The sequence below is a fragment of the Leptidea sinapis genome, chromosome 44, assembly GCF_905404315.1.
Source record: "Leptidea sinapis chromosome 44, ilLepSina1.1, whole genome shotgun sequence".
Classification (NCBI taxonomy): domain Eukaryota; kingdom Metazoa; phylum Arthropoda; class Insecta; order Lepidoptera; family Pieridae; genus Leptidea; species Leptidea sinapis.
The window spans coordinates 6,981,859-7,005,638 of NC_066308.1; the positions used below are offsets into that span (position 1 = coordinate 6,981,859).

A 23,780-nucleotide genomic window follows, 5' to 3' on the forward strand; every position below is an offset into this window, starting at 1 on the left:
TTCCGCATTTATGAGTACAATAATAACTCATCTTGCAAGTGAAGAAATATTATAGTTAGTACTTCTTGATAAATTACTCTAGCTCTACAAAACATGAAACTTGCTGCGATATTTTCAAGTTTTAAATTATGTTTTCATCTCGCGATCCAATTATTAATGATTTTTATTTCGAGAGCTCGTGCAGCGCCACTCATGTTTCTCGCAAATAAAATCGAATTTTTATATTTCTTTTCAAATGCTTGTTTCAAATATATGCATTCGTTAAACCAGCAATTTCTCATTGTTATTTCTGTGTTGAGTTTGAGTTTAACACAATTTGATTATTGCTGGGGGTTGAACATTTTGTAAATTATACCAGCCCTCAAAGACACGTATCAACTGTTCAAAAATAATAATAATAATAATTTTGACACACTTTTACACAAATTGTCTTGCCCCAAACTAGGCATAGCATGCACTATGGGTACAAGACAACGATATATTTAATACGATATACATACTTAAATATACATAAATACAAATAAACTTCCATGACTCGGAAACAAATCTCGGAAAAAAACACCTACTGGAATTCGAACCCGGGACCTCTAGGTAAGTAGGCTGGGTCCTTAACCACTGGGCTATAGGGGCCGTCATGATCATGAAATGGTGAAATGTAATCATGACTTGATGATTAAACTCGTAGGGTTTGCACCTTACCAGATATTTATTAACTTTTGGTTCTTGATTGATTACCACGTCATTATTATAATAATGCCAGCTGACCTGACAAACGCTGTTCTATCAATAGAAAAAAAAAATGTAAGTGATCGGTAATAATGTAGTCTAAAGCCATCTGTAATGTATAATCAAAGTTAATGAGTTAAAAATGAAACAAAAACGTATATCTGAATGGTTTTATAATATGTAGTAATAAAATGATAAGGATTTATATCGTATTTGTTAAAACAGCTTTTATATTAGCGCTTTGTAATTGACAATTTTTTAAAGAATTATCATGGAGATAGAATGTTATTCTTAATAGATAGACATATGCCATCGTGGACATCTGTAGACCTATATAAGATACACAAAATTTAATGAAGTAGGCGTTACTTTGCGGAAATCCATAATTATACAAATGATTTGAGTTTTCTTTAGTGTTAATTCCGCCAATATTTGTCTTTAAACAATTCGACACGTGTTTCGCCCTTTCGTGTTTGGCACGAGACTACATACAGTTCAACTTCCCTTCAGCTTCTTTCATTATAGTTATTGACATATCTTTTGTCTACATCGTCTATTAACGGCCGTTTTCAAAAACCTATCTATCTTTAGTTTAACTTACTACACGTAGATAAATCTATCCTTTGACGATTACTTATATTTCAATAACCTATTGGCAGATAGCATTGGACTATAACAATATTGGACATAACTATGGACAGATAAGATCTTGTCATTAAACGGTGACAGCAATGTGTCCGTAAGTTAAACTAAAGATAGATAGATAGGTCATCTAGGTGTACTGAACTATTGTTACATTATCGAATGCAGATACAAAGCAGTTTAAACTAAGTGACTGACGTCTATAGACTTTGCTCAGACTTCACTTACGTAAAACTCAGTTGAGTTTAAGCTAAGCGCAATCTTCGATTTGGTAATTATAGTCATTTGATATTTTTTTGATTATTAGTGTTATTGAAATAAGTATAATTTTTTATTATATGGAAATTTATACATGATTTATGCGATATGCGGTCTTGTTAACCCATTTAGTATGAGAAACGGAACGCATTTTTAGATACGTGACAGCTATGAGTGACAGCAAATCAAATACGTAATTCAGCCTAGAGAAACTCTCTAAGAAAAAAGCGATTCACTCGATTGTTTGAAACGTACAGTCATTGATAGATTGACAGATGGCGGCTGTAAGTCTTGTAAAACACGGAGATAGCCGAAACCCACTACGTTTTAAGGAACTGTTCGCTTTCAAACTTAGCTGGATTATAGCTCTTTTCAATGAAGCCAACCATCCGAATTTTGGTTAATTTGTGTAATTAATCCTAGAAGTGACATTACTTTAAAATAGCAAATTGTTTAGTAAAATGATATCCCACTTCTGACACCATCTGACATAATGCACCGACATTATGAGTATATAGTAATAATAATAGACTCAGACTTGAATAATTATGCCTTTATTATATTAAGCTTACGACTAACGACTGAGGAATCTCGCTCGCGGTAGTACAAGACGCCATCTTAGAAAACGCTCTAGTGATGTCCCACAACACTAGTGAGGTGACATACTCAAAACATTCATCTAATGTGATGTATTTTAAATTTTAATACGTACTCAATATAATTTATTAAAACAAAACAAATCTTATAACTATATTTACAATACTATGACTACATAAAATTAAAACTATCATTACGTGGAAGCGTACCAATAATAAGCAGTATTTCCTCGTTGGATAGCTAGGCTGATCCATTGACCGACATAGCTGTCAGCGCTTGGGTTTCCAGTACCCTTATTGAGGCGCGAAGATAGTACTTTGTACATTCTCCGCACCTCTGGGCCCCACGTACCAAATGTCTCGACAGCAAACGGCACAAAAATTTTTGACTCACTGAGACCGACATATTTGCGACGCTTGCTGTCTTCGGCAGTCGAAGAAGCAGACCCAGCATCAACTGACGTATATATATACGTACTCAACTTGAATCACTTATAATATTCTGATATTATTTTCAGGTGCTCTAAAGGACATTTACGAAGATTACGTCCCTTCATTCTACGCGTTACTCGCTTGCTGTTTGCCATGTCTTGTGTTGTGGCCCTTGGAGTACATTTTAGTAAAAAAGTAATTTGCATTTGAAAAAAAGGACCATAATTTTTAATACTTCGGGAAATCTTTAAAGTTTAAAGGAACCGATGGATATGTTTTAATGTGATACAGTTTGTATTAAGACGATACGACATGGGTACCTTCAAAAAAAGCGCGTACACCTTCCTTAAAGGGCTGGCAACGCTTCTGTGATTCCTCTGGTGTTGCAAGAGATTGTGGGCGGCGGTGATCACTTAACAACAGGTGACCCATACGCTCGTTTGTCCTCCTATTTCATAAAAAAAAAGATAGTTTCGGCTTTGCAAATAAACTTGTTATAAAGCTATATCTGAGAATAAACCAAGAATATGCAACATTGATTATATCGCTGGCAACACTGTCAATACAATGATAATTCTGAAGTTTGTCCGAATGTCAGGCAGCCTTGCAAATAAACGCGGGAAACGTTATACGTCCGAATAAACCAAGCAATACAAGCAAAATGTCTATTTGTAAACATTTTCCATATTCTTGGTGTATTCTAAGGTATAACTTTATACGAAGTTTAATTGTAACGCCGTTTAAGTTTAAGCACTTATTATATTATAAGGTGAGCTAATATTTACAGTATTCTCTTAAACTGCATAGTCATATCAATATTGTCTTGTGAAAGTCACAATTTATACACAAGTTTGAACTATCTTAATTTTCAAAAAGCTTTCCCCGACACAGCCGTTGTAACAAAGCTACAACGAACTTATAAACGGCATGAATAATACCAGTATAGTTTTGACCTTATTGTGAAGGATTTTCTCTTTTTAGCACTTGATTAAATAAATAATTACTTGATATTTTGTTATTAAGATCATGTACGCGGTATAACTGTATATTACTAATTATATTTATAATAATCAATATAATAAAATGTAATGAATATTTAAGATATTTTTCGACTTTTATTTTTACTAAAATACGAATAAAATTACGTTTAACTGATAATTTGTGTTATTCATTCTGTATCGCTAAGTACACTTATGTTCTGAACAAATGTATTACGAACTTCAAAAGAATTATTAAAAAACGTTGGTGTGGGATTGGAATTGGAGTGACCGCCCTCAGTCTATTAAGTAATAAATTTCATTGTATGCTATTACATTGTATCCATATTTTTGTAAAAAAGCAAGAAGACCGCTGAGTTTGTTTCGCCCATTCTTCTCAGGTTTGAGGCATTCTTTTTCGAATGAGTGATAGTCGCGTGATAGTTTATGACTTTCATTAAATGATATTATATCCTATTTTGAATAAAAATATTTGAATGAGTAATGGTAAAATGTTTAACGCTTGTACTGAGTTCAAGCAGAAACCATAGGAATTTTCTGATTTTAAATAAGTATTAATCGAATATAATGTTGGCTTGTTAGGATTGTAATTGCGTGGAATTCGTATATCGGAATTCTAATTTTTATCATCTAACAATGTCCATCTAAATGTGTCAAATTCAAATTCAAATTCAAATATTTTTATTCAAAATAGGATTTAAAATCACTTATTGAACGTCAAAAACTACCACCCATTCAAAAGAGACTGCCTCAGACCTGAGAAGAATGGGCGAAAGAAACTCAGCGGGCTTTTTTTATTTTTTATATAAAATATGGATTACAATGTAATATCGTACAATAAACATTTATTATTAAAAAGCCTGAGGGTGTTCGCTTTATTCCCAGTCCGTGGTGTCATTAAGAAAATCGTTTATGCTATAATAACCTTTCCCACACAAACGTTTTTTAACAATTCTTTTAAATTTCGTAACACATTTGTTTTGTACATTTTCTGGAATCATATTGTAGAAGCATATACATCGCCCAACAAAAGACTTACTAACACGACCCAACCGAGTAGTAGGCATAACAAGTTTATGTTGTTCCTCGTGTTAACATTATGAATGTCACAGTTTCTAGAGAATTCCTCAATGTGCTTATGAACATACAGAACATTATCAAAAATGTATTGAGAAGCAACAGTCAAGATTCTCTAAAAACTAGGTTATAAATCGCGCGAATAGCTCTCTTCTGCAGCACAAAGATGGTATTAATATCGGCCGCACTGCCCCATAACAATATACCATAGGACATATTACTATGAAAATAACTAAAGTATACTTATCTCGCCGTATCTATGTCAGTTAACCGTCTAATTTTCCTAACCGCATATGCTGCAGAACTAAGCCTATTCGCCAATCCTTAGCATTTGTCCATATCTCAGCCCCATAGCTAAAGCTACATGGACACTAAAGAAAGCCGACAGAGATCGGATTGATACCTTTGGGATGTGGTGCTGGAGGAAGATGCTTGAAATCCATTGGATAGCATTCCGCACCAACCAATCCATCCTTAACGCTCTAGATGTAAAAATCAGACTCTCATCCATCTGCCTCCGTCATCAATCATATCGCCAGAAAAGATGGCCGCAACCTCGAACAACTGAAGGTTACTGGGAAGGTAGGCGACGACCCAAAAGTCGCAACCCTATAAGACTGGTCTGACCAAATCCGCACATCTCTGGATACTTCATAACGCACTGCATGTAGCCAAAGACAGACACAGATGGTAAACTATTGTCAAAAAGTTTAATTCTCAGAGAAATCACGACCCTCAGCAATGAAGAAATACAACTCGAAGCGGAGCATGGGAATTGACCAAAAGAGAAATATGACAGAGAAAACTTGTAGGATATATTGGAAATATTTTACACGACTACGGATGAATGAGATTTATGTATAAGTTATGGTAATCATGTATCTATTTTCCGAAAACTGGCTTTAGTATGGTAATATATAAATAAATATTTGAATATCTTAACAATATTTAAGTAACCTTCGCACGACACGCCACAAGTTAGGATATCATCCCCAACATCTGGATGTGTGGCGGTCCTCCACAGTGCGGTTTCCAAGGAGCTTTCTTCGTCGTACTACGAAGCTGTGGAACGAGCTTCCTTGTGCGGTGTTTCCGGGACGATACGACATGGGTACCTTCAAAAAAAAGCGCGTACATCTTCCTTAAAGGCCGGCAACGCTCTTGTGATTCCTCTGGTGTTGCAATAGAATTTGGGCGGCGGTGATCACTTAATACCAGACCCGTATGCTCGTTTGTCCTCCTAATTCATAAAAAAAATATAGAATAAATTGGCAACAGATAATTGGCAAAATTAAACTGAGTTTCAGCTACTATTTAATATTATTTTTTCACTTCGATAAAGTGAAATAACAAGTAACAGCATAATATATTCACTTTTATCAATTTTTTTTAAAGTCTAGCTAATGCCCGCGTCTTCGTCAGCATTTTTCAGTATAATATATACAATACAATAATATATCCCTATTTTATAAATTTGGTGCCAATATTTAGAGCGATTGCATGACACATTAGCGAAATCAAAAATGACGTCCTATAAGATCTGCAATAGCCGATCACTTGCTTAAAGCCGGTACCAACCACTGGATCGAGCTGCATTGTCTATGGGTGATTTCTGCAGAACGCCAATACATCCCACGACTTGTTAAAGAAGCTATTGATATTAAAAAACATTCTAACAATTTTAATAGGGAGGATGGTTTTAGAAAACAAACAAACATGGAATCCTATGGTCTCACTCTGCAGTACAAATACTGTAACAAAAGGACCCGAAATGTATGGACGTCGTCAGTAGTGTGTGTCGTGTATACAAGCAAGTCGTTCACCTAATGGTATAAGGGTTATGAAAAACCTATCCCTTTTTTAACGACAACAAGGGAAGAGACGAGCAGGACGTTCCGCTGATGGTGGTAATTGATACGCCGTGCCGATTACAATGATCTTACCGCTCTGTATTCTTGAAAAATCCAAAAATTCTGTATGGCACCACAAGTGCGCTCATCACTTTGAGGCATCATATATTAAGTCTCATTTGCGCAGTAATTTCACTAGCTACGGCGCTTTTCAGACCGAAACAGAATAATTCTTACACATTACTGCTTCACGGAATAAATAGGCACCGGTGTGGTACCCATAATCTAGCTGGCATCTTGTGCAAAGAAGCCACTGGCTATTCTGAGCGATAATTGAAAAATTGCGCTCATCACCTTGAGACCTCAGATGTAAAATCTCGGTATTTGCCAATAACCCACTAATAAACAGATTTGTCCTATTGTCAAGGGTAATTTATAGGGCTATAATCTATATAACCTTAAATATGTATTCCTGCTTATAAATCTTGAAGGTTAATTTATAATTTAAGCAATTTGGAATGTTTACGACTCGATAGAAAACCTGTCAAGTGTGAACTGGGCTTACACACGAAGGGTCCGTATCATCGCACTATTTATTACTGCAGCTGCCACAACATGTGCTTTTTTAAATACTTTTTAAAAGAAACGATAGATGGCGCTTTAACGATAATTAATGTAACCTTTGAATTCGCCATTTAATTTATCATTTTTATTGTTGTCATAGCGGCAATAGGAAGTTTAACGCACAGTTAAGGCACAGTAGATATAATATGTCTACTGTGGATGAACTAAACCCAAAAATTCTGAGCGGCACTACAAATGTGCTCGTCACCTTGAGAAATAAGAAGTCTCATTGGCTGAGTAATTTCATTAGGCGCTCTTCAGACCGAAACACAATAATGCTTACACATTACTGCTTCACGGCAGAAATAGGCGCCGTTGTAGTACCCATAATCTAGCCGGCATCCTGGGCAAAGGAGCCTCCCACGGGCAAATAGGCAACCACTCCAAATAATAATTATAAGGAAATAGAGCTCGCAGACAGACAGAGGGACGGCCCGGACAGCGAAGCATCATTAATAAGTTCGTCACGGAACCTTAAAAATTTTAAGTTAACGAACGGAAGAATTTATTATTATTTACAACTTAATGTGTAAATAAATATTAATATGGAAATGAATAGCCTTGCGCAGCTTGTTTTTCATGGAATATTTCGGTAATAAAATATTGACACAGATTTTCGCATAAATGCGTATTTCGCTAATAGGTATCTGACCCAAAAAAATATGCCACTTTCTATTTTTATGAGGATTTCGTACGATAATTTATATGTTTGTTTTTAGCATTATACTAATAATACTCTTACTAATAACTTGATGAACCGAAAGAAGCTGCTCTGTCAATACAAAAAAATAAGTATTCAGAAATAATAGTCTAAAGTCATCGGAAATTATAATTTGTGGTAATAAAATTATAGAGATTCAAATAGTATTTGTGTAAACAGCTTTTACATTACATAACCGCTTTATAATTGCTAATTTTCAAAGTATTAAAATGGATATATGTAGTATGTAATCCTTAAGAGCTATACAGCTGCATTTGCACACTGTGATCGACTGGCAACGGTTGGAGAAGGAACTCGAGACCACAACGTCCGAGCACCTGGATTCAATACCTGACGTTATTGACTCGGTTGACGTAGCCCAGAGTGCCATCTCCTGTGTGACATCCCACATCCACAATAAGATGGAGGCCTGCACCAAGCAGGTGCCTACAATGCAACCGCATCGGCTAATACTGCCACCAGAAGTCAGAGAGCTGCTCACTGAGAAGCGCAGAGCCACTGCTGCCGGCCCTCGATGACGAGGACAAGGCGGAGTGCCTTGTTGACAGTCTTGAGAGTCAGTGCACCCCGAACGCAGCTACCGACCCAGCCCATGTTAACGAAGTAAACTGTGAAGTTGAACGTCGCATCTCTCTTAGCCCATCAGGCGAGCCAATACAACCCACCTCTAGTATAGAGGTGAAAGGAATTATTAGGGAGCTTCACTCCAAAAAGGCCCCGGGGCCCGACTCTATAAATAACAGGGTTCTTAAAATCCTGCCTCCCACACTCATTAATTTATTAGTAACCGTTTTTAATATACTGCTATTACATTGCGCGTTCCCCGAACAATGGAAGGAATCCATTGTTATCGGAATTCCCAAACCTGGTACACGTAAAACTTATCCCAGTAGTTATAGACCCATTAGTTTAATTAACTCTTTAGGTAAACTATACGAACGTCTGATTCTCGCGCGCCTCAAATATTATATCGTGGAGCAGAACATGATACCCGACCATCAGTTTGGTTTCAGGACTGCTCACTCGTGTCCCCAACAAGCCCACCGACTCACTGAGTATATTCTCAAACGAATCCAATACCGTACAGTTACAGCGGTCGTAGTCCCCGACCCTCTTCTCACTCTTCACGAGTGACCTCCCGAAGCCTCAGAAAGTGCAAATTGCACAATAGGCGGACGACACGGCTCTTTATTATGGCGCCACTCGGGGGCGCCTCGCGACTCATATAAGAGTGCTTCAGGCCGCCGTTAATGAACTAGGAGACTGGTTCAGAAAATGGCGGATTGAAGTCAATCCCTCAAAGAGTACAGCGGTACTCTTTGGTAATACTAATAAAATAAAATCTTTGGCCCCTATCCTATACCTATTGTTAAATTATATGGGACCCCTATTCCGTGGGCCCAACATTATAAATATTTAGGTGTTACGTTTAACAGTAACATGAACTTCGCAAAACATATCAGCACGGTTTGCAATAGAGCCCGGTTTGTCCTTAGCCGCCTGTATCCACTTGTGTGCAAGAGAAGCAAACTACCGCTCAGACACAAGGTGACATTGTACAAGACCATCGTACGTCCCATTATGTCGTACGCAAGCATCGTGTTTGCCCACGCCCCGCCGAGCCACTTGCGGCGTTTGCAAGTCGTTCAGAATAGATTCACGCGCACGGCCACCGGAGCGCCGTGGTTCGTTCGTAACGTAGATCTCCATCGCGATCTTGAGCTGCCGACCATCGCTCAACATTTCAAGGAGATATCGCGACGCTACTTTGATAAGGTGGCCGAGCACCCATTAGGTAAGCACATGCCTCCCTCACCAAGATATTAATCTTGGTGAGGGAGGCATGTGCTTACACTCCTCTAGACCACAGTCTGAACAAACAGAGGCGACCTCGACACGTACTAGTCGACCCGGACGACTATATAACGATCGCGAACGCGACACCAAAACCTTTACCAACACCGACACCAAACCAACCACACTCTCGCCCTCAAAGACGTAGGCGCGGCCTTGTACATCAAACCGCTGCCACTCGTCACTTTGACGATTTCCAGCGGCCACAACCTAATATAATACGATTCACACACTTTGATAGAAGCCCGACGAGATAGTCCTCTTCCTGTAATCGTTTAACACCACTCACACTCACATCACAAATCACACACCTACAATAACACTACACACAAATAGTCACACACTTACATACACTCAGACATATATCACCGCACTCGCCGGCGAGTGCGAAGTCTCTTCAAACCTAGAGTCCACTGGACTAACAGATATATTAGATCGTTATTGATCTTCTCTCCATCCCGCCTAGTGAGCAGGCGGTCCGAGGTTCGAGTCTCCTTCCGAGACGCCCCGCGCCTGTGAGCTACATTTTCGGCCTCCAAGGCCCCCGCCCGGCTTCGCTGTAAAAGCCTTCAGGGCTATCAAGACAGAGGAGGTTTTTAGTCGGTAGGGGGCTTACACCCGAGCCCGACATATGGGCCCCGTTTCGGGGTCTTCAATACGTAAATGTATTTTACTCCTCTTGAAAAACAAAAAACGCTGCATTTGCAGAACTTTATGTATAAGATAGACAATCCCACCATACATTATTTTGTTATATCTTAATGGTACGGACAGACGTGCTCAAAAAAAGCGTGCTTTTAAGTATGCTTAAAGTTAGCATGCTCATGCAACATTTGCCAGCAATAAGCATGCTTGCTTAAGCATACTCATAAATAAGCATGCTCAAAGCAAACGTATGAAAATAAGGGACAAGGCGAGCAGAACCTTCAGCTGATGGTAATTGAATATTTGTTAATTAATAGTATTTTTATCGCGAACAGACAGACAGACAGAAGCAGCGTCGGATTTTGTTTTATAATATGTAGTGATACTTAATATGATTTATATTTATTTCGAAATGAAAAATATTTTTTTTCGAAAAACGTTTATGGCTATAAAACATTTTGTAATAATAACTTTATATTATATTTTGTCCTGACGCGAGTTTAACATCTTATACCCATCCCAAGAGAAGTGCTCAAAGCCGCTAAAGAAGTGGTCACTTCAAAAACAAACAATTTCTATATTTTCTATTGTATAAAATAATAAAATATTCACTCGAATTCATACATAATATAACCACCAACTCATTAACTTCAAATGCTTACTTTAAGTTACTTAACGACATGTTCGACCATTCAACCTAAAAGTTGGAACACTGAACATAGATAACATTGCATAGTACAGATTGGCCGGGCCGACATTCAGCTGTATCGACCCAGCTTCCAGTGCGCTAGACTATACTTGACATCCCAGGTTTGCTTTCACGATGTAACGATAGCAAAACAAACCACAGACTTACAACAAAACAATTCAATTCAACAATTCAATTTCATAATATAAAGTGTATGTGGATGATGCAGCTACTGTACTCAATAACTTTTGTATTAATTTACATTTACTTTTTTGACTTACTCCTGTAAGACATTGACTATTTGATGTTTGAGTGTGTTTGTTGAATCATTTTATAATTTACCAATTATATTGTAATTGAAATGATTTGTAAATCGATGTTGATGTAAATCTTGATATAAAAGAGTGGGAATGAGTTTCTTGCTATTTCTTCTCATTAGCTCAACCCTTTACGAAGTAGCGGTAGATTCAATAAGAAAAATGTTTTTTTGACATTCATAAGTGTCACATCCGTGACCTACGTGAATAAACTGATTTTGATTTGATTTGATTTGATTTAAAACATGTACGAATTATTATATGTCAGGTTATGAGAACTTATTTTAAATGATGAAACTTTTACTAAATTCATTACGTTTTTCTCTTTTTCCCGTCAGTAATTTCCGCTAAAGCATTGGTATTATTTTATCTTTATATATATAGTTCTTCTGTACGTGTATTGACAGTGAACTCCTCCAAAACGACTGGAACGATTTGAATGAATTTTTTTGTGTGCGTTCAAGTGTATTCGAGGATGGTTTAGATTCATAATTGAACTACCTCCTAAATAGCTGGACCGATTTTGATGATTTTTTTGTGTGTTCCAGTGAATTTGAGAAAGGTTTAGACATAAGATTCTCAATTCAGTCCATATATAACTATACTGCCCATGTGTATGTTAGTGAAATCCTACTAACGGCTGAATTGATTTTTTTTCGACGAAATTTAAGACGTGTGTACAGGACAACGTCTGTCGGATACGCTAGTACTCATATATATATCATATATATATCTTCTGTATGACGCCCTATATATCCAAGTGGTTAGTGACCTCGCCTACTGAGCTAAAGGCCCCGGGCTTGAATCCCGGTAGGTGCAAACATTTATATAATAAAAATGGATGATAAAAGTTTATGAGTCATTGATTTTTATATTATGTATGTTTAAGTAAGTATATTGTATAGAATATATCGCACCCATATCACAGGCTATGTCCAGTTTGGGGCAAGATAATTTGTGTAAAAGTATGTCACTATTATTAAGTCTTTTGTCTATAATCTCCCCCTAAATGGCTACATAGCTTTATTTTTTTATGAAAATACGGGATGAGACTAGCAGGACGTTCAACTGATGGTCATTGATACGACCTGCCCATTACAATGCAGTGCCATCCCATATTCTTGACAAGCCCAAAATTCTGAGCGGCACTACAATTGCGCTCGTCACCTTGAGACATAAGAGGTTAAGTCTCATTTGCCCAGTAATTTCACTAGCTACGGCGCCCTTCAGACCGAAACACAGTGTTTACACATTACTTCTACACGGTAGAAATAGGCGCCGTTGTGGTACCCATAATCTAGCCGGCATCCTGTGCAAAGGAGCCTCTCACTGCTAATTTATTATATATATATACTGGTTTATGTTATGTTTCAAAATGTGAATAGATTCCTTAATGTTTCATGTTTAGAATTTGATCTGGTTAAGATTGCGATCAAAATACTAATGGTACATCAACTTCAAATGGTAAGAAGATTATGATGCCGAGTGTTATTTGTTATTTCAGAACTCCCTCGTAAATAGACCAGTTTGGCCTCAATAAAAAAAAAATCTAAATTTATATTGCATACCAATAATATCGTTTAGTAAAACCTTTTCTTCCATAAAAAAAGTAAAACTGATAAAGAAGACCGAGAATAGATCAGAGAAGTTAGCCAACTCCTTGAGAGTCATGATGAAAAATGTATTGTACTCACCTGGTATCTTGTACTCAGCCGGATGGTGGGAATCATCAATTTCAATCGGGCCCTTTATATTCGGACATGTTAAGTTATATTCACCCAGTAATTTAACTAGCGACGGTGCCCTTCAAAGCAAATCATTTGTTTAAAGAAACCTCACAAATAATCACTTTTTTTCAATTATTAGTTTTTTTGCAATCACGCTGTAAATCCTGTTTTTATTATGTATAAGTATGTAATCTAATATATAAAATTCTCATGTCGCGGTTTTTGTAGTTAAACTCCTTCGAAACGGCTTGACCGATTCTCATGAAATTTTGAGTGCTTATTGGGTAGGTCTGAGAATCGGAGAACATCTATTTTTATCCCCCTAAATGTTAAGGGTGGTCCTCACGAATTTTTTTTTTTTCGACATTATTTTTTAAATTTGTTCGATTATGAGTTAGCATTAAAAAATAGATACAACTTCAAATTTTCACCCATCTACGATCAACAGTTACTTTTGTATCGCGATTTTAATATCGGCAATACAACGTTTGGTGGGTCAGCTAGTAATAATATAAAAGTTCTTGTAGTTCATTGTAACTTTGATTAACTACATACTAGATCTCGTTCAAACCAATTTTCTGTGAAAGTTTTCATGGTAAGGTTTAATACTTTAGTGTGCGTGACTAGTACAATTTGTATGACACTTTGTGTAAGTGTGCGTGAATTGCTCTAAATAGAGGCTCTAAACTCCATTTATTTCGACGTTTTCACAGCTTTCATAGTCTTTATAGACTTCTAGACGTATAAAAGATCTTAGCATGATATTATATCTGTTATCATGAGAGATATAAAATCATGATTTGTTATTAAAAGGCATAAAAAGGTATTTATTTTCTCGAAATTGAATTCTTTAGAATTTTCCTTCCCTTTTGATATCATTAATATATATATATATATTACAAGCTGACCCAACAAACGTTGTATTGCCGATATTAATATCGCGATACAAAAGTAACTGTTGTTCGTAGATGGATGAAAATTTGAGTTGTATGAATTTTTTAATGCTGACTCATAATCAAACAAATTTAAAAAAATGTCAAAAAAATAAAATTCGTGAGGACCACCCTTAACATTTAGGGGGATAAAAATAGATGTTCTCCGATTCTCAGACCTACCCAATAAGCACTCAAAATTTCATGAGAATCGGTCAAGCCGTTTCGAAGGAGTTTAACTACAAAAACCGCGACATGAGAATTTTATATATTAGATGTTACTTGTTGCTACGGAACCCTTCATGGGTATGTCCGACTCGCACTTGGCCGCTTTTTCGGTTGTCTAACATCTGGACCTATAAATTATATGAGATATCACGTTTTGTTGATATCTACGACCATACTGGGGATCAAACGGAAATAGAAAAATACCTACACATTTCTGATTTCCGTTTCGATATTCCGAGCATCTTTTGTAACAAACACAGCTGTATTGACGTGAGTTCGTTCAGTTGTGTGTTTCCGACAGAATTGATATTTGCAATAGCAACTCTACGTGCAGACATTTGCAAATTCCATTCTGCAATTTGAATACTGGATCTAAATTTACTGGCTAATCTCGTTAGATGCAGTGAAATCCGACTTCAAAGCTTATTCATTCATGACAAAATCAAAGATATGTCTGTCAATTGAGTTGGTTGTAGCATTATATTATAATATAACTTACTAACGGCTACCAGTCCCTTCGCTTGCGAAGACTACGTAAATGTACGGCAGTTTTATTTTAATTTATGGGTACCACAACGGCGCCTATTTCTGCCGTGAAGCAGTAATGTGTAAGCATTACTGTGTTTCTGTCTGTAGAGCGCCGTAGCTAGTGAAATTACTGGGCAAATGAGACTTAACATCTTATGTCTCAAGATGACGAGCACCGCTGTAGTGCCGCTTGAAATTTTTAGGGTTTTTCAAGAATCCTGAGCGGTACTACATTAGCAGGGCGTATCAATTACCATCAGCTGAACGTCCTGCTCGTCTCGTCCCTTATTTTCATAGAAAAAATATTTACAATTCATGGATTTCATTTTTATTTCGCTGAACCATAATTATCATTTCATATTGTGTTGTATACGATACAGTAGGCTAATTTAAATGAACTACAGATAGCCGAAGACAGACAGACTAACGGCCGATCCCAATATACTATCTACAGATAGAGATAAATTACTACCTTCTACTGTCAGTAATTAGCTGTCAATAATCTGAAGCTGTCATAATTGCGCGTTGACGCGTGAATTGCAATTTCCATACGAACTTTATATCGCTGGTAAGCTATAGGTCGTCCCATTAACAGACAACGTGCGCGGTTAAGGTGAGTTACCGTCGATAAGTTTATTGGGAGAGAAAAGTCAACGATAGTTACGATTTTTATCTCAAGTAAGAGATAGACTGAATATTGGGAACGGCCGTAAAAAATCTTTAACTTATCGATTTTAGTTGAATTTAGAAAAATGGTGTCATTTGACATTAGGTACGAGAAGACATTTTTTATAGATATGTACAGACGTTATGAGTCCGTTAGTCTAACGGTATTAGACTTAGATAATTTATACGTCTATGTAGAGCCTCTTCCTGTTAGACAACCGATAAAAACAGGCCAGGAATATTAGTTTAGTGTGGGTGACATGCTACGTCTTACACTCGTGATTTGCATGACACTTTGTGTTACTGTGCGTGAATTGCTCAAACTAGAGGTTAGTTCTAAACTCAATTTTTTTCGACGTTATCACAGCTGTGATAATCTATCTAGACATAGATGATCTAACTTCTAAGGTATTATAGTAACCTTTCCCAGATAAGGTTAAGAGAGATAGCGGGTCCCGTCTTCGTAGGGAACATTTCGGGATAGAATAAATATTTAATTCATAGTTCATGAATGTTCAGTCTCGCATTTCTATTTTTTTTAAATTATAATATGTTATTTATTATCACTGCCTCAAAATTATATTTTATTAATTTTAACTGATTCTATGCTATTTAATATTTATTCATCATAATGGACATCTTAGGCATTTTAATAATAATATAGGTATTCAATATATCATTGTCTTGTTATCATTATAGTTTATAAAAGTTAATTAATTATTAGTTACCTAGATTCTAATTGATCAAAACATTAATACTTCCAATTTCTCTAAAATTTTACCACTGCCATCTACTGAAAATGGCTTAAGACTTAGACATATTACTTAAACAACGCCATCTAGTCTCACTAAGCCACATCAATAAGCGGCAGACAACTTTTGGATACACAATTCATTTTAAATCTGTATTGATAACATAGATGGCAACACTTTCTAAATGAACTGCAAGTTTTCCAGTACATTAAAATATAATAATAAAGTACGGTACATACTTACATTAATTAGATTAATATATAATATACGAATAGAAACCTCCCTGTTATTTGAACCTAACCTAATTTAAATGATTAAAATGGAGTTGGCTTCACTGACGTAAGTGAATCAGTCATATTAATGCAACAACCAAAATTAACTTTCGACCATAGACTTATAGAACATACTTGCGTTTAGATGACCTTCCAGTCCAGTGTGCGTTAGTTAGTGGATAGCTAGTTTAATATTCACAATATCACAGAGTAAAGTATAGTTTTACTTTTATTTTCTATCTTTTTGTATTTCCGTTTGATATGTTCTTCTAGCTGCTAGTATCTCTAATCTTTCAAAACAATGCCCCTTAAGACGTAGCATAATGCGATATGATCCCGACGTCAACACTCTACGCCCGTCACGTTATGGCTTGGTAGCTGAATGGTTTTTTTTTTGAATAAGGGACGAGACGGGCAGAACGTTCAGTTGATGGTAATTGATACGACCTGCCCATTACAATGCAGTGCCGCTCAGGATTCTTGAAAAGCCCGAAAATTCTGAGCGCCACTACAATTGCGCTCGTCACCTTGAGACGTAAGATGTTAAGTCTCATTTACCCGGTAATTTCAATAGCTACGTAGCCCTTCAGACCGAAACACAGTAATGTTTACACGTTACTGCTTCATGGCAGAAATAGGGCCGTTGTGGTACCCATAATCTAGCCGGCATCCTGTTGCAAAGGAGCCTCCCACTGGATCTTATAGTAAAGTAAATTAAGTAACTATACATTTTATATTATGTTCGCATGCATATATACATAATCTTATCAAATCAAAAAAAAACAAAAAGTATCTACCTAGATATAGATAGACTATATCAGGCAACACTGTTTTTTCAGTAGCCTTTACCTTGAACAGAGCGGCCATTTGCTTACATGATTTTGTCTGAAATGAAATATATTTGATACAAAATCAAAGCTAAAATAGTACAAAATAAAACAGGCATTACGTTAGAAGCTTTCATAGAAGGGTGCGGACGGATTTTTAATTAATTCATCAAGCGAGACACACGTTGGGAACATGGACTATAAATAAATAGAATACTATTCTCGTTACGTAAGAATGCAAATTTCATAACTTTACCGAATTATTGGCACTTGTCTTATTGTCTTATCAACAAGATTTTCCTTCATTTTTGAAGTGAAAACTTGTTTAGCCTCTTTAGGCACTATTTGGTAAAGGAATATGTTATGGGTTCGCGTCACCGACATGTTCGTCACTGGCACCTGCGATAAGTAAATAATAAAAAAGTGTGTGTGTGTACTTATATGTTTAATAAGCGCGCAAGAAATTGTACATCTTTGGCCTAACAAAGCAAAAATCCTTAAAATTATTTATTCCTCGTGCTATTCTACGTTATGAACTCTTTGTCTATCCTCATAATGGACGAAGAAACCAAAAAATAAAAAATAATGATTGACGCAAACGTCACAAAATTTTAGGAACCAACTTCAACCTGTTCAACTTTTTGTATTACAGTGATGCGCGCGCATCTTAAAATTTCACTTTCATTTTTTTCATAACACGCCTAAAGAAGTATAACTTCAAAAAATATATATTATATTAAACTTAGACACTCTTTGGATGGGTGAAATGGGTGATTGTTTCACCGAGATGATTTTATATATACCTCTTGCCCTTTGCCACCTCTTATTTAAAAAAAATGCAGTTGTAGAGACCAAAGAGGATGTAAATACTCAGAGGAAATTACATGTTATTATGTTGCAAACCATCTCATAGTTTAATAGCTTTATTAATAATTGGCAACTTTTACTTTAGTTAAGATTAGTTATATCTTCCAATATTAATATATTTATATATTAATAAATATAACCATATAAATTAATTTTAGTGTTAGACCGTTTCTTGGACATTGCAACATTACTTTATTTTTCTAAAATAAAAGAATTATTCTAAAATTTACGTGGCCTAAGTTACTCCTTATTACATTAGCTACCTGCCAATAAAAGTCTCGACAAAATCGGTCAGCCATTTCAGAGATTAGCCGGAACAAACAGACAAACAGATTGACAAAAATTGTAAAATATGTTATTTTCGTGTAAGTATTGTATATATATTCATATACATGTAGTAAAAAACGGTTATTTCAATATTACAAACAGACAGTCCAATTTTATTTATATGTATAGATTGTGTATAAATATAATATCCTAAGAATGATGCGTACGAGTATTTTCTCGCAATATGTTTCATTTGATTCCTGTCGCCGAATTTCCATTTTCATTTTCCCCACGACACGCCACTAGTTAGGATATAATCCCCACCACCTGAATGTGTGGCGGTCCTCCACAGTGCGGTTTACAAGGAGCTTTCTTCCACGTACTACAAAGCTGTGCAAAACCTTCAAAAAGAGCGCGTACACCTTCCATAAATGCCGGTAACGCTCCTGTTATTCCTATGGTGTTGCAAGAGAATCTAGCCAGCGGTAATCACTTAACACCAGATGACCAGAACGCTCGTTTATCCTTTTCCAAAAAAAAATATTAAAATGAAGAAAAAAGATACATATTCATAAAGACTCTAGTAATTATTTTACTGGCGAACTGAAATCAGCTAACAAAATAGCTTGAAAGCAGGAATACGATATTTCTTCTTCTATTCCCCTTGAGTTATTGAAAATAATGAATCTCCACGGGGACCTTAGTAGTTAGATCCTTTGTGGGAACTTAATGAATTATGCAAAGATATTGGAACAATGCTTGACTAAGAAAAATCAAAATGATTTAACCGTAGGAAAATGTATAAAAGGACAAAGCAGAATCTCGATTCGAGGTCGAGAGGCCTTTTGAGAATCTATTAATGTTCTTATCTGAAGCGAAAGTAACAATGTGTATTCGATTTTGGAATTCAAACGTACGTTTATATATATACAGCTAACGGACCCGACAGACGTTGTCCTGTACACACATCTTAAATTTTAAAAATCGGTCCACCCGTTAGAATGTGTTCACTAACATACACATGAACAGGAGAATTATGTTTGGACTGAAATGAGAATCTATACCAATTTCAAATTCATGGAAACACACAAAAAATCATCAAAATTGGAGGTAATTCAATTGTGAATCTGAACCATCCCCAAATTCACTTGAACACACACAAAAAAAATCATTCATATATGTCCAGCGGTTTAGGGGGAGTTCACTGTCAACACACTAACAGAAGAATTATATAAATTTTATTTTAAAATTTAAGATATTTATATTAAGATAAGAGGGATTAAATGGGCAAGACGCTCACGGGATGGGGAGAGGTGAGGCAACCGCCCATGGACATCCGCAACAACAGGTGTCAAGAGATGCGTTGCCGGCCTTTAAGGTGGGAGCCTTTATGCTCTTTTCTTCAAGGTCCCTAAGTCGTATCGGTTCAGAAAAACAGCAGCAGGTAATTGATTCCACAAAGTGGTTGTGAAAGGCAAGAAATTTCTTGCAAAACGCGGGGTTGTGGAATGTCAGACGTGAACGTGATTTGGGTAGTACTTTGCACGTAATGTCCAGTGGTGGAATTCGGCCGCTGGAATCGACCCGAATAGAAAAGCGGTAGAAGATACAGAGAGAACCCACATATTATCTACACAACGCCAAAAAATTAAGCCGATCGGAGATGACTTGATCGTCTATAAATCGAGCCGCTCTTCATTGTATGCGGTCAAATGGATGAAGCTGGTACTAGCGAGCTCCCGCCCAGAGGCGAGAACAGTACTCCATGTGATGCTGAATTTGCTTCTTATGTAGCTGCAGGCGGTGGCTTATAGTGAAATACTGTCTCGCCTGACTGAGTACACCAAGCTTTTTTGAGGCTAGTTTGGCCTTCTCTTACAACGTCGCTCGATATATCGACACCAATTATGCCGATATAGGCTGTGGCAGTTAGATGATCTCGAATCGAGGGAATACGACAAAGGGACACTTTTTAACGCACAAACATGTGTATTCTTGTGGTTGAATTGGACTTCATTTTGTCGCTCCATTAAGAGATGTTGTAAAGCATGGTTTTTGCGACACTTTGTGAATTATACAAGTTTAAAAACAGGATTTGAATCTTTTGTTTTAAACCGCCGCGGCTCCGTTCTCGCCTCTCGCCTCCTCAAGTCGCGTATGCGACTCAAGCACACATCTCACCTATAACTACGTAAGTAGTTATAAACCTACACTAACTAATAATTTGCCTAAATTTGTGTAGATCCCATAATTAGAACCAAACTAAACTCTCACCAACTACCTTTAAAATATAGCCTTTCCAATAAAAAAAGAATTATCATAATCGGTAGGCGCGATATTAATTATTCGTAAATTTGTCCCGCACCTACTTATAGGACTTTAAAGACTTTTATGATTTTCTCATGGTTGCCATTGTCATCATTGTCAGACCAAATTGCAATTGCAATGGGACCACACGGGAAGCATCAACTTTCAAATAAAAAAGAATTATCAAAATCGGTTTATCCAGACAAAAGTTTTGAGGTAACAAACATAAAAAAACATACCGACGAATTGAGAACCTCCTCCTTTTTTGAAGTCGGTTAAAAATTTGCCGCCATTACCTGTAATTAATTTAAATATAATTAATTTTCTGATATAAATTACAAGTATATGTTTTTTTAATAAATTTTTCGTCATTTTAAAGGAAATTATGTACAGAATTGAAAAAAAATGGTTTCCAGCTCTCAGTCAGCTTCAATATTAGGGTGGCCAGGTGTAAACAGGTATACCTATTATTCTTGATTATTTACAATCACCTGTTTTTTTTTTAATAAAATTGAAGAAAAAGAATTTATATTTACTTTTTACTATAAACCATTGTTGCCTAAAACCACCAAAAAACATATACCTGAAGAATCGAGCAGTCTTACGGCCGTTCCCAATATACTATTAACAGATAGAGATAAATTACTACCTTCTACTGTCAGTAATTCGCTGTTAATAATCTGAAGCTGTCCCAATATACTCGATAAGTCATTCTTATCGCCTTATAATGGGACGCGTGAATTGCTATTTCCATACAAACTTGGTAAGGTATACGTCGTCCCATTGACAGGCAGTGTGTACGGAAAAGGTGAGTTACCGTCGATAAATTTATTGGGACAGACACGTCAACGATAGTTACGATTTTTATCTCAAGTAAGAGATAGACTAAATATTGGGAACGGCCTTTAGGCTATCAAGTCAATATCGAATATTGATTTGAAACTTTTCACAGGTCGTTATTTAACATTAACAATAGCTTTAACCTTAAAAAGTTCTCGGTTACGGTATGGTCACGGTTAACAGTTAAAGTTATGACGTCATCTGAAAATTGTCAAATGGTGCAACAGATTTTTTGCTTAACCGGTACTTCAACATGTTTGTTATTGCTAAAGTTAGTCAATGCAACTCAGCCTTAATATTACTGTAACGATATATTTCGGCAAACTTGAGAAACAACAAGTGACAGACACTAAACTCTTAAACAATTTCTCATAGTTCAAGTTTTCGTTTGATTTTTAAATACATTTTTAAGCTTTTATCATCGTGGAACTTTAACACTGTAATTTTTATGACGGTTACTTACTTACGAATTAGTGAATCAAAGACCAGAATGGACCAGGCGCCAAGTGGACTTATTGTTGTACCTTTAGTGTCAAGTGTCAATATGGCAAGAGTTTCTCTCCGCCTCCGCAGTTCCGCCGCGACTAGGATTCATGCGATTGTATTGAAATATCGGCATCAAATTAATAAAATACATATCGTGAGTACCATACTAATAAATACATGTTTGTTTAATGCGAGTTCTACACATTTATATAAAACACTTTTAAAGAAATAAAACGCGTGTAATTGTAACTGTGTTTTTACATTGGATTTTTGCGTAAAAGTTACCATCTGTCTACAGCAAATACCACCTCCGAGGCAATAAATGGCCCTAACTTCATAATGACAACTATGACAAATACTATCTTTGACTCATTTCATCTGCAGTCCCCCTGAAAACGAGATCTGGAAAGGTCTTGAAACGTCGGGTTACCTAAAATAAAAATAAAAATGTAACTTTTACGCAAAAATCTAATATAAAAAAAAACAGTTACAATAACATGCGTTTTAATCCTTTAAAAGTGTTTTGTTAAATGTTTGTTATTACAAAAGTTAGTAAATGCAACCAGTGGGCTCCTGTGCACAGGATGCCGGCTAGATTATGTGTACCACAACGGTATTACATTACTTATTATTACTGTGTTTCGGTCTGAAGATCGCCGTAGCTTGTGAAATTACTGGGCAAATGAGACTTCACATCTTATGTCTCAAGGTGACGAGCGCAATTGTAGTGCCGCTCAGAATTTTTGGTTTTTTCAAGAATACTGAGTGGCACTGCATTGTAATGGACAGAGCGTATCCATTAGTCCCTTATTTTCATTAAAAAAAACACTAATTTACACGTAAAAAATTCGAGAAGTTTCAAGTTTTCGTTTCATTTTCAAATACATGTTCTCCGCGCGCGTTATAGTTAGAGGTCCGCGTAGACCTCTAACTATATTGTTTACAAGTCATCCATCATTCACCAGCAACACATTATAACATTATTAATCTTAATTCAGAAGAAACCCCGTCTGAAAATAGCGTACCATTTAATTCATTAAAATATATTTTCCACCCTGTTGTTCATGAGCGATCACGTTGAACATAAGTGATGAGAAGTACCTTTTTTGTTACATTGTATCTATTTGTATTTAATTATCGATCCGAATTAGTTCATTTACTTTAAAAGGCATAAAAGGCCTTTATTTACTCAAAATTGATCCCTTTAGAATTATTTTTGATAAAATTTATTGAAGTAGGCGTTACTTTGCGGAAATCTATAATTGTCCAAATGATTTGAATTTTCTTTAGTGTTAATTCCATTTCAATAAATTCCTGTTAATTAAATTAGAGTTAGAGCAACGACAAATCATAAAACACAAAAATAACATGTTTACATTTTTGAATGAACAAACAAATTTGGTTCCTTCACCATTGTTACGTATCTTTTCCCGGGGTAATACGTTACAACAACCGACCAATCACAACGCGTCATTTCATGGGACGAGGGTATAAAAGAGCGGTTTCCGACTCATTTGATTCAGTCTCGTGACAGATTTTGGCTAGTCAACACGTCCTGAGGATGCCTCGTATAGAGGCGAAACACGTGTTTGTTTTAAAGAAGGAAGAGGAATTAACTCTAAAGAAAACTCAAATCATTTGGATATTCTTTTT

General features: G+C 36.2%; 2 protein-coding genes across 2 annotated transcripts in view; one reads left to right on the forward strand and one right to left on the reverse strand.

Moving 5' to 3' along the window:
- Positions 1 to 3,759, forward strand: part of LOC126977270 (monocarboxylate transporter 12-like) — a 30,992-nt gene extending 27,233 nt beyond the window's left edge. The window contains exon 9 of the mRNA XM_050826022.1: positions 2,741 to 3,759. Coding sequence (XP_050681979.1) covers positions 2,741 to 2,853 — 113 coding nt within the window. The 3' untranslated portion in view covers positions 2,854 to 3,759. The remainder of the gene's footprint in view (positions 1 to 2,740) is intronic.
- Positions 1 to 23,780, reverse strand: part of LOC126977221 (solute carrier family 12 member 4) — a 477,718-nt gene that overhangs the window by 356,427 nt on the left and 97,511 nt on the right. The window lies entirely within an intron of this gene.